Raw genomic sequence first — 12,029 nt, 5'->3', positions numbered from 1 at the left:
CAGTCAGGCCAGCCGTTCTTGCTGTGTGGGCTACCCATGCCAAGCGTGACGCTGCTGCTGACGCCGTAGGAGGTCTTTGTCTGTCTGTCCACGGCTAAGGGAGCCCTTGGACAGTGCCTTCTGACCACGTCTCCCCGTGCTTAACAGACTAGTGATGTGTCAAGACACTCAAGGGCAGTTTTCTGATTTAAAAGGCTGTCCATGTTTCGTAAGGTACACTTTAGGCAGTTTTACAAGACTCAGCCAGGGCCATGGAGCGAGACAGCAGCGCTGGTTATTTCTGTTCTGGCCACAGTCACATGTCACAGTCACAGCTTGTCTCCCTGCTCCCCCAATGAAGATGGGGTGCTTCTAAAACATGCCCAGTACACACCCCACAGCCTAGCCCAGTACTTATTTTTCTCTCCTTTGGTTGCAATTCTTGCTAACATTTAATTCCCAAGGGAAACTTGTTTTTAGGAAGATTAGTCCCAGAAATGTCACGCTGAACGTCTAGAATGGTTATGCGGGTGACAGGTGACTGACAGGTTAATTGGGAGGAGAAAAATGTAGTGGCCACAAGCTCATCTTCTCCAGAGTCTTCGCTGCTTAGTTCTGGAAACATCCAGGTTTGTCAATCGCCTGGTGACAGTGAAGGTCTCCCATCCTGTGTGGGGAGTGGAGGAGCTGCCAGGGGACAGGGGACCGTAGGGGAGCCCACACCTCCTGGAACTCAGTCCATTAGAGCGGAGCCAGCGTCTCCTCTCCTGCTGCTCCCCAAACATTCACTGCACGAGGTGACAGACTGAGCAGGTTTGAAAAGGAAACAGTGGTGTGACATCATCCGGCCTCTCTACCTCCCTGGGCCGGAGTGTTCTCAGCTCTCAAGGAGGAGGCAAGCATCTGATCTTCTCTGCACCGACAAGTGTCTCTGCACCTGTGGCGCCAACATCCTGTGATTCTGTTGTGGCCCGTGGGACCCGCGGCCAGGTCTGCAGCCACAGAAGTGTGCTTCTCCTGAACAACTGGTCTACCTGCTCTGGGATGGCCGTGACCGTGTGGTAGAGGCTCTGGCCCCTTCGCAGTGGGTGTGGGAAAGTTTGGAGCCCGCACCACGTGTGCAAACCTCAGCCCTGGGTTGGTCTGACCTCTCTCCCTTTATTTCCCCTTTGACCCAATTTCCTTATATTGTTTTCTTTAAATTTGAAATCGATTAAGGAATATATTAATGTTGAACAAGTAATACATTCATATGGTCCAAAAATTTAAAAATGATGGAATGGTGGAGAGTGAAAGGTCTCTCTCCCACTTCTGTTCCATTCTCCCATCTCCCACCTCCAACCCCCACGGGGGACGACTCTTAGAAGTTTCCAGGGAGCTTTTAGGCAGAGACAGGCATAAAATACCTATCATGCGTGTATATGTATAGACAATGACAGCTTGCTTCATCCTTTCCCCACAAGTACGGCTGTGTGGCCCATGCTGTTCTGCCGCTCGTCTTGGATTTCTTTCCCATCAATGCACAGAATAACGTCCTCATGATCCTTTCTAAAAACTTCAAGTATTCTATTGTATGGATGCTTCGTAATTTATTTCACTGACTTATTTTTAATTTAATTGTCTCTTTTAGAGGCGGTTTAGGTAATGGTTGAAAGCCTGAGCTTGAGATTAGGATGGGTTCTAATCCTGCTTCCTCTACTCACTGGCTGTGTCAACTTGGGAAAGTTATTTGATCTCTCTGTGCCTCAGTTTCATCAACTAGAAAATGGAGCAATAATAGCACCTACCTCAGGGCTATTGAGAGGATTAAATGAGTTAATGAGGGTAAATACATGGAACGGAGCCTGGCACAGGGCCAGTGCCATGTTAGTGCTACAAGCTATCATGCATCTCTTAAGCTATCTTAAAATTGTTTGAATTAAGTGAGTGGACACACCAATAAGTAAAACCGTGTGACGACTGCTACATTTCCCTTCCTAATTTATACTGGATGGGCCTCAGTGCTTATCAATTAGGGTAAGAAGTTAAACGGCCTCAAGTGAAGATAATGCGGAGCGTCACGCTGTTTGCAGAGCGGCCAGGCTCTGGCTGGAACCCACTCTTGTTGAGTGTCGAGTTGCCGTTATGCTGCTGGAGAAGCCCAGGGACACAAACGCTGTCCCCAGCTTGTTATACAAACTTCAGTGTATGAACAATTAGCAGTAAGGGTCACAATACCTAAAGAAACCAGCCAAGGTCACCTGATCTCTCATTAATATTTCCAGAAGACACTTCTAATTTTTGGCTACTATTTCTCACAAAATCTAGTCCTTTTTCCAAGAACTTCTATGAGGCACTATTAAACCACTTTTTTTTTTCTTTTTTTGGTTTGGGTAAAAATGATCAACCAGCAATCATTAATTTCAGCTCTTCAAAATGCATTCTTAACCTACTCAAAATGCTAATACTTATAGTTAAGCATAGATTCTCTGACAATTTTTAAGGAGCTTCCAATGGCAACTCAAATAAAAAGGCATGATTTTCATAGCTTTGCCTTGTGTATGAACCCCAGCAGGAGAAAGTTCTCTGGATATATAGATGCTGGAAAATATTTGTCCACAGTAAATGTCTAGCACGGATCTGAAAATTTGTAGATGGAGCAGGTCGGTAATACAGCTGTGTTCAACGTAACGATTTGTTCCTTTGCAGGTGAAAAATATCTAGGGGAGGCTGTGGAGATTTTTAGAAGAGAATAAGCAAGTGAGTGAAATAGTGAAACAGTTTTAAGGCATCTTTGCTGGAAACAGGGGGACGGCCCCGTCGCTGCTTTTCCGGGCTCTCTTGTCCAGCTCTGAAGGCGCCAGGAAGCCCTGGACCACAACACAGGGGTTTTCTGTGTCTTTTTCCCTTGCTCCTCCCACTCTCATCATTAAGTTGTTCCAACCATCCATCTCATCAAAATCTTCCACTGTGAGCCCCACCCCAACATGCATACCAGGGACGGTGCAGCCTTACCCTCGCCTGACCCCGTGTTCCCTCACCGCTGTGTCACGCTTCACATCCGAGAGGAGAGAGTGGAGGAGATCTCGAGAGAGCTCTCTTAACACCTTGCCATGGCTTCGGGGCGAGTCGACCGAATGGCAGTCCCCAGACTCCCTTTCTAGCCTGTGTCTGGTCAGGCGGCTGCCAGGGATGTTCTCCCAGCGCTGGAGGAGCACGGGAGGCAGCCGTCATTCTGAGCCGACACACACCTTTCCCAGTTACCCACTCAAATGCTAATCTAGGCGCTGCCAGGAAGAGATTTTGCAGATCTGATTCAAGTCCCTGGTCAGCTGACTAAGTTAATCAGAAGGGAGATTATCCAGGGCAGGTCTGACTTATTCAGTTGGAAGATCTTTAAAAAATACTTGGTTTTCTCTGAGTTCAGAGATTCCGGATACCAGCTGTGTCCACAATTTCTCTCCCATCTGCCTGGGTGGTCCTTCCTGATCATCAGCGGTAGACGATGAGCATCTGCTCATATGTGGGTTCCAGCCTGCTGTGGTCCCCTTCCCTTCTTGCCTTATCTAGCCCCAACAGTCACATGAGGCAACTCCCTGTAATACCTCTATGTGCGCGTACCTAGATACATGTGTGCAATGGATGTATATGTTACAATAACATAAATAATAGAAAATGTATAGATTATACTATTAATAAATAATTATATGTTAAATATAACAATGCAAATTACATATTTTATACATGCATTTATATTTTATATATATAATATAAAAATTATTGGTTCTGCTTCTCTGGTTAAACCTTTACTGATACATAATTTGGTATCAGGAGTTGCGTGCTGCTGGAACAAATACGTAAAATGTGGGAGTGGCTTTGGGCCTGAGGAGTGGGTAGAGGCTGGAAGAATTTTGAGAAGCATGATAAGAAACTCTAAGTGACCTTGGACGGACTGTTACAGAAGTCTGGGTGTTAAAGGCGTCACTGGTGAGGGCGCAGAGGGAGCGAGATACGGGTCATAGGCAACAGGAGGAAGGGGGATCCTTATTACATAGCGGCAAAAAGTTTAATGAAATTGTCCTCAGAAAACAAAACTTGTGAGCAATGAAGCTAGTTATGTAGCTAAGGACATTTCCAATCAAAGCGTTAAAAGTATCGCCCAGGTTCTTCTTGTTGCTTATAGTAAAGCGTGTGAAGAGAGAGGGAAATTGAGGGAAAAAACATTAAACCAAAGGAACCAGTACCTGATGATTTCGAAAATTCTCAGCCTCTCCAGAGGAGGCTAAAGATGCTAAAATTAAGAGATTCTTCATCCGGACATGAAGCAGCAAGGCACCAGGAGTGCTACAGCTTCAAGGAGACCAATTCAACCAACCACCATGTGAACTTGGCAGACCGCCCTCAGCCTCAGATAAGACCCCAGCTCCAGCCAGAACCTGATCACAGCCTTGGGAGACCCCGAGCAGAGGACCCAGCTAAGTCCAGACTCCTGACTCACGAAAACTGTGAGACAATGAAGGTCTGTTCTTTTAGCTAGTAAGTTCATGGTCGTCTGTTATATAGCAACAGAAGACTAATAAGGCACCTTAGGACTTTACGGTTTGTACGCTGAGCAGAAGGCTAAATAAACCCAAGCTTAGGATCTCTGACTATAATTTGTTATGTTCATACTAAGGAAGTGGTATTTTGCAATTGTTTTGGGATTACTGTCTCAGGAAAGTCATATGGAGTAATTCATGTTTTCTGAACATTATCAGCAGAAAAACCACAAATCAACCAAGATATTTACAGTATACCTGCAGGGATAATGTTGCCCCCAGGAGAAGGCAATTTTTACCAATGGCGGAAGGTTCTAGAAACATACAAACACTGCGACCACTGTTTTCAGATGGACGCTGTCAGACGCTAACTCAGAGACGTGTGTGGGCTGCCACTAAAGGCCGGAGGCGACACCCACCTGTGCTTCACCCAGGTGTCACACTCGCTGGCTCGCTCTGTGTAGTTCTCTGGCAGGAAGCCCCGGCAGCCCGTGCGATGCGAGATGCCGATCACCCAGCCCTCGCTGGCTTCCTCCTGCTGGGTGGGGTCCACGAAGATATAGTCGCCGGGACTCAGCATCAGCTCGTCCTCGTTCTGCGGTTTGTACTGGAACAGGGCCTTCAGGGTCTAGAAAAGAGGCAAGTGTTTTCACACTCCACGCAAGGACTCATGCTGGGAAAGACGACCCTGGGAGGCCTGTTGCGTCTGCCTCTTGCTTTCAGGCTCCCCGATGGTTCTGTGTCTCCAGGACACTGTCCAGGCCTTTGTCTGATGATAGATAATGTAGATTATAACAAAATGCAGCACAGAATTCTTTGCATACATTTAGAAATGAATTTTGGTATCTATGTATTTATTATCTATATCTATCCATCTTTCTATGTGTCTGTCTATCGATCTATCTACCTATCTATTTCTACATCTCTCTCTACACTTATCTATCTATCTATCTATCTCTACATCTATCTATCTTTGCATCTATCTATCTATCTCTCTCTCTATATATATATATATCTATCTCTATATCTATCTCTATATCTATCTCTCTATCTCTATATCTATCATTTGTCTGTCTATCTATCTTTATTTACTTATTTCTAATATAAAGATCTTAAAGCATAACCAGACTTTCACATCCACCTTCCTTGGCACGAGGTTGTTCCTAGCTTCTCCTGCACTGTGGAACACAGTGGGTTCCTTCATGCTTACTCTGTGGGTCTGGGAGGCGCACAGCCTGCCTTCTATCTAAACCACTCAATTCAGGGGGAGGAAGTCCCGGAACAAGGCTTCACCCAAATCATTATTTAAATAAATTAATAAGCAACACAATGTATTCATTAGTCAATGTAAAATTAGTCATTTTTAATATTAGAAATGCTTCCATTTTTTTTTTCAAATTTCTGTATGTCTGTAACTCATATATAAATGTGAGTTCCAGTTTGCGCAAAAAAGGCAATGATCTTACAGAAAGAATAGAGAGCCTCCCTTCTGCTAGAATACCTCGCGCGGAGGGCTCCCGGGGGTGAGTGCCCTGTTAGGTGGGCGGCGGTTCATTCCTCCATTCCCCGTGGGGAGGAGTCTATCTCTCTATCCACCTACCACCCGCCCAGGGCCCCTCCGGGTGTGGCTCGCTCAGGGTGTGGCTCGCTCACCTGGTAGTGCACAAAACGCATGTCTCGGGAGTACAGGGCTGCGGTCCACTGGCAGCTGTGGCCCGGGTGGATGGCTCTGGCCAGCTGCTCCAGCGTCCTCTGGTGGTGGGGGTAGAACTTGTGGGCCAGGGTCAGGTGCAGCTGCTTGGTGCAAGGCTTCACCGTGCAGTCTACGAAATCGGGTAAACACAGGGGTGCCGGCAGCTTTACCCAAGCCATCAGCACTACCTGCCTGGGTCGGCTACATGGCCGGGATGGGCAATGCAAACCCCTTTATACACGGCGCCTGCCGCCTCTACCCACTCCTCCCCACTCTGTACCGGGCCTTTCCTGGTATGGCAAGGACTCGGCCCAGACTGTGCCATTTCAGAGTTCACCTTATAAAGGAGTTGGTTGGGTACCTGCAAATCTTACGAGGAAGTAGGAAAAAGGAGGGTGTAGAGATGTGGGTTTTGGGGAGCATTTGGGGCCTATCAATTTGCAAGCAAGCTGCCCAAACAGTGGATTAGAATGTCCGAAATAAACAGCTTCTCCTTTGTTCCCTGGAGTGTGCACCTTACTCAGCGGCCTGGCCTGGCCTGGTCGGCTCGCGCTCCAGGTCAACGCCAGTTGCAGTTTCGGGAAGAAAACACCATGGGCAACGCGACTCTGTAAACATGACAGCATCCCTCACATGCGGACGGCTTTAGCGAAGCAGGAAGCCCTGTGAGTGGCCGGCCCCTGGCCTTTTTGGGCAGCCTCTGCCCTCTCGGCCCTAGTCCTCCTGGGTCTCGTGCCGGGGCGCTCAGGTGAGCCAGGATCTGAATTCAGCTGGGCCACAGAGTAGTTCATGCTCTGGGGAGGCGGTGATGGATGGGAAAAGTGCAGACTTTGGTATCAGCTAAACCTGGCTTTAGAGTCCATTCTGTCCCTTTTGCCAGGGTGACCTTGAGGAGCTTCTTGGCCTGACACAGCTTCCATTTCCACAGCAACAACTTGAGGGTAGTGACAGCCGACAGCTGGGGCTCCCATGGAAACCAATCTCTTAACTCGTGGTCTCTTTCAGGAAATATCAGTTACCTGCCGCCTCTCCCACGGCCAACACACGTCAACAAAAAGGAGCTGTTCTCCCCCTGAAAAATGTCAAGGAGGATGCACGCACTTCCTGGAGCCCAGACTTGGAGGCCCCTTCATGCCTTCCAGCCTCTGCCGGAGCCGTTGGTACCAAACGAGGAGCCGTCTAGATCTCTGAGCCCTGAGCCGCGGGGATGACAAAGTCTAAAGCAGAGTGTGTGGGTGTCGGGGAAATTCCTCTTCTCAGGTGTTTCAGGAGTGGGCGAGGAGGCCTTGCCACATGAGTCAGCGTGGCCTGGGAAAGACCCATGGCTGGTTGTCAGCGGAGTGATCACTGAGTCACACCCAACTTCTGAATGGGCCCTTGTCTTTCTTCTCTCTGTGGCCTCATGTCCCTGAGGACATTTCACTGCCAGGGGACCCCCTTGCCCTGAGAGGGACCCAGGACATGCCAGAGCAGTGACTGGCCCCTCCTAACCCCTCAGGGTCCAGCCCAGGGCACAGGCACGGAAGGGCTGGGTGGAGCCTGCTCAGGGTTGGGTGACAGACAGGAGGTCAAGGCCGCTCTCTCAGGACGCAGAGCCAGTCAGTTTGAAACCTGGGGGTGTGGAGCAAGACAGAGCTGGACTCAAGTTCCGGTTCCACCTCCCACTGGTTAGGAGATGTGGCTGGTTGCCTGCGGCTGTTGTCACGAATTGCTACAAATTGGGTTAAAACAACAGAAATTTGTTCTTACTCAGTTCTGGAGAATAGGGGGTCAAAATCAAGGTGTGAGCAGGGCCACGCTCTCTATGAAGGCTCGGGGAAAGATCCTTCCTTGTCTCTTCCAGCATCTGTGGCCCCTGGGGCTCCTCGGCTTGTGGCCGCTTGGCTTCCGTTTCTGCCTCTGTCTTCACGTGGCTTCTCCCTGTGTCTCTGTGTGTCCTCTCCTCTTCTTACAATGACACCAGTCCCTGGATTTAGGGGCCCACCCAACTCCAGTCTGACCTCCTCTTAACTAATTACATCTGCAAAGACCCTATTTTCAAAGACGGACCTTTTCCGATGTCCTGAGTGGACTTGAATTTTAGGGGACTCAATTGAACCCATGACGGTGACCTTGCGCAAGGACTTTACACCTCACAGGGCTCCGTCACTCAGTTTTTGAAACGGGGCAATTAGATCCACTTTTAGGGGGGACGTGAAGAGTAAGTGGGTGGCGTGCCTGCTCTGAGGCCAGTGGCTGACGCATCAGTACAACAAGAACCACATTCGTTGTCCTTTGAGAGGCAAGGAAGAGCTGTCCCTTTGACCTCACGTTTACATCAAGGAGACTAATCCACAAAGATACAGGGTAAGTTTATAATTATTCGGCAAATATGGTCCCTAGCCAAGCCAGCCTCCAAATGGAAATCTTGGACTCCTGGACTTACTTCTGCGGCTGGGGTCTGCGTTCACACAGGTCCAAGGATGGGGCGGGCAAATGGGATGCATGTGGAGGGGCAGGGAAGGTCCTCCCACCAAGCGCTGCTGCCTCTTCCAGTTTCAGACTCAGCACATCCAACAATATTGAGCAGCTTCCGTGCGCCAGGAACTACGGCAGAAGTTCCACAAAAACGGGCTGCGTTGTTCGCAGAGCCCTCGCCCTCGCCGTTTTGCAGAGAAAGAAGCATGACTCGGGGAGCTGAGATGACTTGATCAAGGTCAGCCCACTAACCAGGGGCGCCGGAGGAATTCACATCTTCCGAGGTCAAGTCCGGAATTCCTCCTGCTAGCCCCAGCTGGAGCCTCAGTCTCCAGACCAGGGCTGGTGTGGGGAGAAAAGGGAATTTCCCTGATCCTCGGAGTGAGTCTAGATAATCTTTTCCCCCAAGAGGCCAAGGTGAGAAGGCTAGGCTCACACCTAAAGAATTAAAATAAATCACCTAGGACTTGTGTTTTACACACAGCACTGACCCAGGGAGGAGAGATGCCCCAGGTGGGCACGGGGCTGCGGGAGGCCCGGATCCCACGGCATGCACACCAGCCTACAATCCACTGTCAACACAGAGCCACACAACGTCTCCTCCCGGGACAGTTTCCCAGGCAGCTGGAATATGGCAGGTGTTTGAAAAACCACATCAATGCAAACAAGGCTATTCTCCCTTAGAGAAAAGACTGCCCGTTCTCAGAATCTCTCTGCTTACCTTTGAAGCACATGCTGGCTCATTAGGGAGGCTCTAGTTAAATCGTTCAGCCTCGGGTTAAGGCCGTGTCAGAGTAGCTGACTGAAAAGGGAGAGATGGGAGTGGACATGGCCCAGGCAGGGGCGCCTGCATCCCCGAGCCCAGTCCAGCCAGCTGTCTGACCACCGCTGCATCAGGGAACAGCCCGCACTCTGCTTCCCTGGGATCCACCCCTTGCATCCCGTGTGGCAAGCACAGCCCCAGACACAACGGGATCCCTTCCCATTAACCCGGCCCTATGTGTGCCACGCGCCGGCTGCCTACCTGCTAAGACGGATGCTTCCGTGGCGAACGTCGCGGCGAATTCCCGGATGACGTCTGCAGGGCTGTCGTTCACGAAGAAGCCCAGGTAGCTGACGGAAGAGTGGAGAACCAGAGGGACGACGGAGGGGAAGGAGCCCAGGATCCTGTCCCCAGCTCTCTTTAGAGCCTCGTACAGACATTCCACCTTCTGGTCTTCACACTAAGGGAAGAGAGACAGAGGATGTGCCTTCTCCCCTCTTGTTGGAAGGTCATCCGTTAATTTAATTAATAAAGATTATGCAGCCAAGCGAGCCTCTTTTCAGGTTACAGCCCTGTAACATAATTCATCTAGTCTGTGTGCTTGGGGCTACGGATTTGTTCTATACTCAGTCCTCAGTTTCTTAGAGATTTTGGGTAAAATTCTTTTTGGAATGGAATACCCTTTAAATGCCCAGGTTGGAAATGCTTTGTCACTTCAACAACGCCCCATCCCTCCGGCTCATGTTGACTCAACGACTGCCATGCATCCTGAGCCAGTCTCCCCCTCCATATCTGTGCTCACAGAGCATTAGTCGGCTTCTGGAAGTTTCCTTTAGGCTCTGAGGCAACCACAGTGTGGGGGAGGTGGTGGGGCACTGCTCAGAACCTGCAGCAAGGAGGGTAGTAGCCCACGCCTGGGGCTGCTGCCCTTCAGACCCAGGAGCGGGCCACGCTCTCACAATGACCGAGCCAGCCGTTGCCCCCATGGGGCTCCTCTGGGGCAGCCCTGGCACTCAGGGTCCCTGTCAGCCCCGCTGTCCTTCTTGGGCCACTCTGGGGCCAAGGTCTGCCTCCCACTCCTCCTCCCCGTCTCCTTCACGGGGGTCAGACCCACACGCTGTCTGAAGGCTCCCCTGCCCAAGCTTTTCTCCTCCTCTATCCTTCTAGGCGTTTCTCCTGAATAAATCACCTGCACTTATAACTCCACCTTGGGCTCTGCTTCTGGGAGGACCCTGAACCAACACAGACTCTGACTCGTTCCCTCAGGGTCCCCCAGTTTGCCGCACACAGTTCTGACCATCTTCCTAAAGCCACACCCTGGCCATGCCCCTCCCCACCCCGAAATGGCAGGTGCTCCCCTTTCCCCTGGAGAGTTCCATCTAATGCTCAGCCTGACTGCCAAGGCCCGTGGGGCTGGCCGTCATCCCTGCCCCACTTCCCCACTCCCACACTGCCCTCCGGCCGCCCGGCTGAGCGCATCGCAACTCCTGGGCTCACACTGCCCAAGCCACGTCCTGGGCTTGAAGACCTTTCTCCACGTGGGAGACTCCATGTGGCCATGTGGGACCACAGTGGAACCCAGACACACGTCACCCAGTAGGAAACTGACCCACTCCTTTCTCTTCCGGCCTGCGGCTCCCTCTGAACTTCCCACAGTATTCTTTACACTCTGAAGTATGACCCGTGCTGTTGTGTTCATTGTGCATTTCAGCTCCCCTTCTAGTCTGGGAGCCCACCAAGTTCATCCCTTCGCGGCCCTCATGGGCCTCAGAAGCCTGTGACGTGTGCAAGGCACCCAACACCAGAAGGCTGGATGGGTGAGTGTCTGCCACAGGGTACTCTCCGTCTCAGCTGTGTGATCTGGAAGCAGAGTCGTACTATAAACAGCGGGAACTGACCTCACATTTGGTGGCTGAACGTTTTCATGCAACAGTATGCAAGGCAGTGTGAACCCCTCGGACGCTCTTCTGCCTGAGAGGGGCCTTCAGCCAACAAGGCAGGCTCGGAGGGAGGGTGTGGGTGAGCGGGCGGCCAACGAAAGAGAAGGGTGTGTGTGTGTGTGTGTGTGTGTGTGGGGGGGGGGGCGGGGGTGATGTGGTGTGTAGATATCTGTGTGTGTGTCTTTGCGTGATGTGTGTTTGTGAGTGTGTGTTTGTGTGTGTATCTACGTGTGTGTATCTGTTTGATGTGTGTGTGATGTGGTATGTGTGTATGTGTACACATCTGTCTCTGGGATGTTTCTGTTTCTGTGTATCTCAGTGTGCGTATATATATCTGTATGTATCTGTGTGTGTTGTGTGTGTATGTATCTGTGTGTGTCTGTGTATCTGTGGGGTTGTGTGTGTATGTGTCTGTGTGTGCATCTGTTTCTTTAACTGTGTGTGTATCTGCATGCTGTGTGTGTTTATGTATATCTCCATATGTGTTTATATCTGTGTCTCTCTGTGTGGACGTGTCTCTGTGTGTGTCTGTCTGTGTATCTGTGGGGTTGTGTGTGTGTGGGGGGTGTGTCTGTGTGTGTATCTGCTTCTTTAACTGTGCATGTAACTGCGTGCTGTGTGTGTTTCTGTATATCTCTGTGTGTGTACATATCTGTGTCTCTGTGTGGGTACATGTCTGT

General features: G+C 50.3%; 1 protein-coding gene across 1 annotated transcript in view; it reads right to left on the bottom strand.

Moving 5' to 3' along the window:
* Positions 1-12,029, bottom strand: part of LOC124231414 (ubiquitin-associated and SH3 domain-containing protein A) — a 42,792-nt gene that overhangs the window by 24,694 nt on the left and 6,069 nt on the right. Inside the window, exons 4-6 of the mRNA XM_046648215.1 lie at positions 9,671-9,869; positions 6,150-6,319; positions 4,916-5,124 (exon numbers count right to left, since the gene is read on the bottom strand). Coding sequence (XP_046504171.1) covers positions 4,916-5,124; positions 6,150-6,319; positions 9,671-9,869 — 578 coding nt within the window. The remainder of the gene's footprint in view (positions 1-4,915; positions 5,125-6,149; positions 6,320-9,670; positions 9,870-12,029) is intronic.

This window comes from Equus quagga, chromosome 21 (genome assembly GCF_021613505.1).
Source record: "Equus quagga isolate Etosha38 chromosome 21, UCLA_HA_Equagga_1.0, whole genome shotgun sequence".
NCBI classification, from domain to species: domain Eukaryota; kingdom Metazoa; phylum Chordata; class Mammalia; order Perissodactyla; family Equidae; genus Equus; species Equus quagga.
The sequence above is the reverse complement of the archived record's forward strand: the minus strand, read 5'-3'. Positions and strand labels throughout refer to the sequence as shown.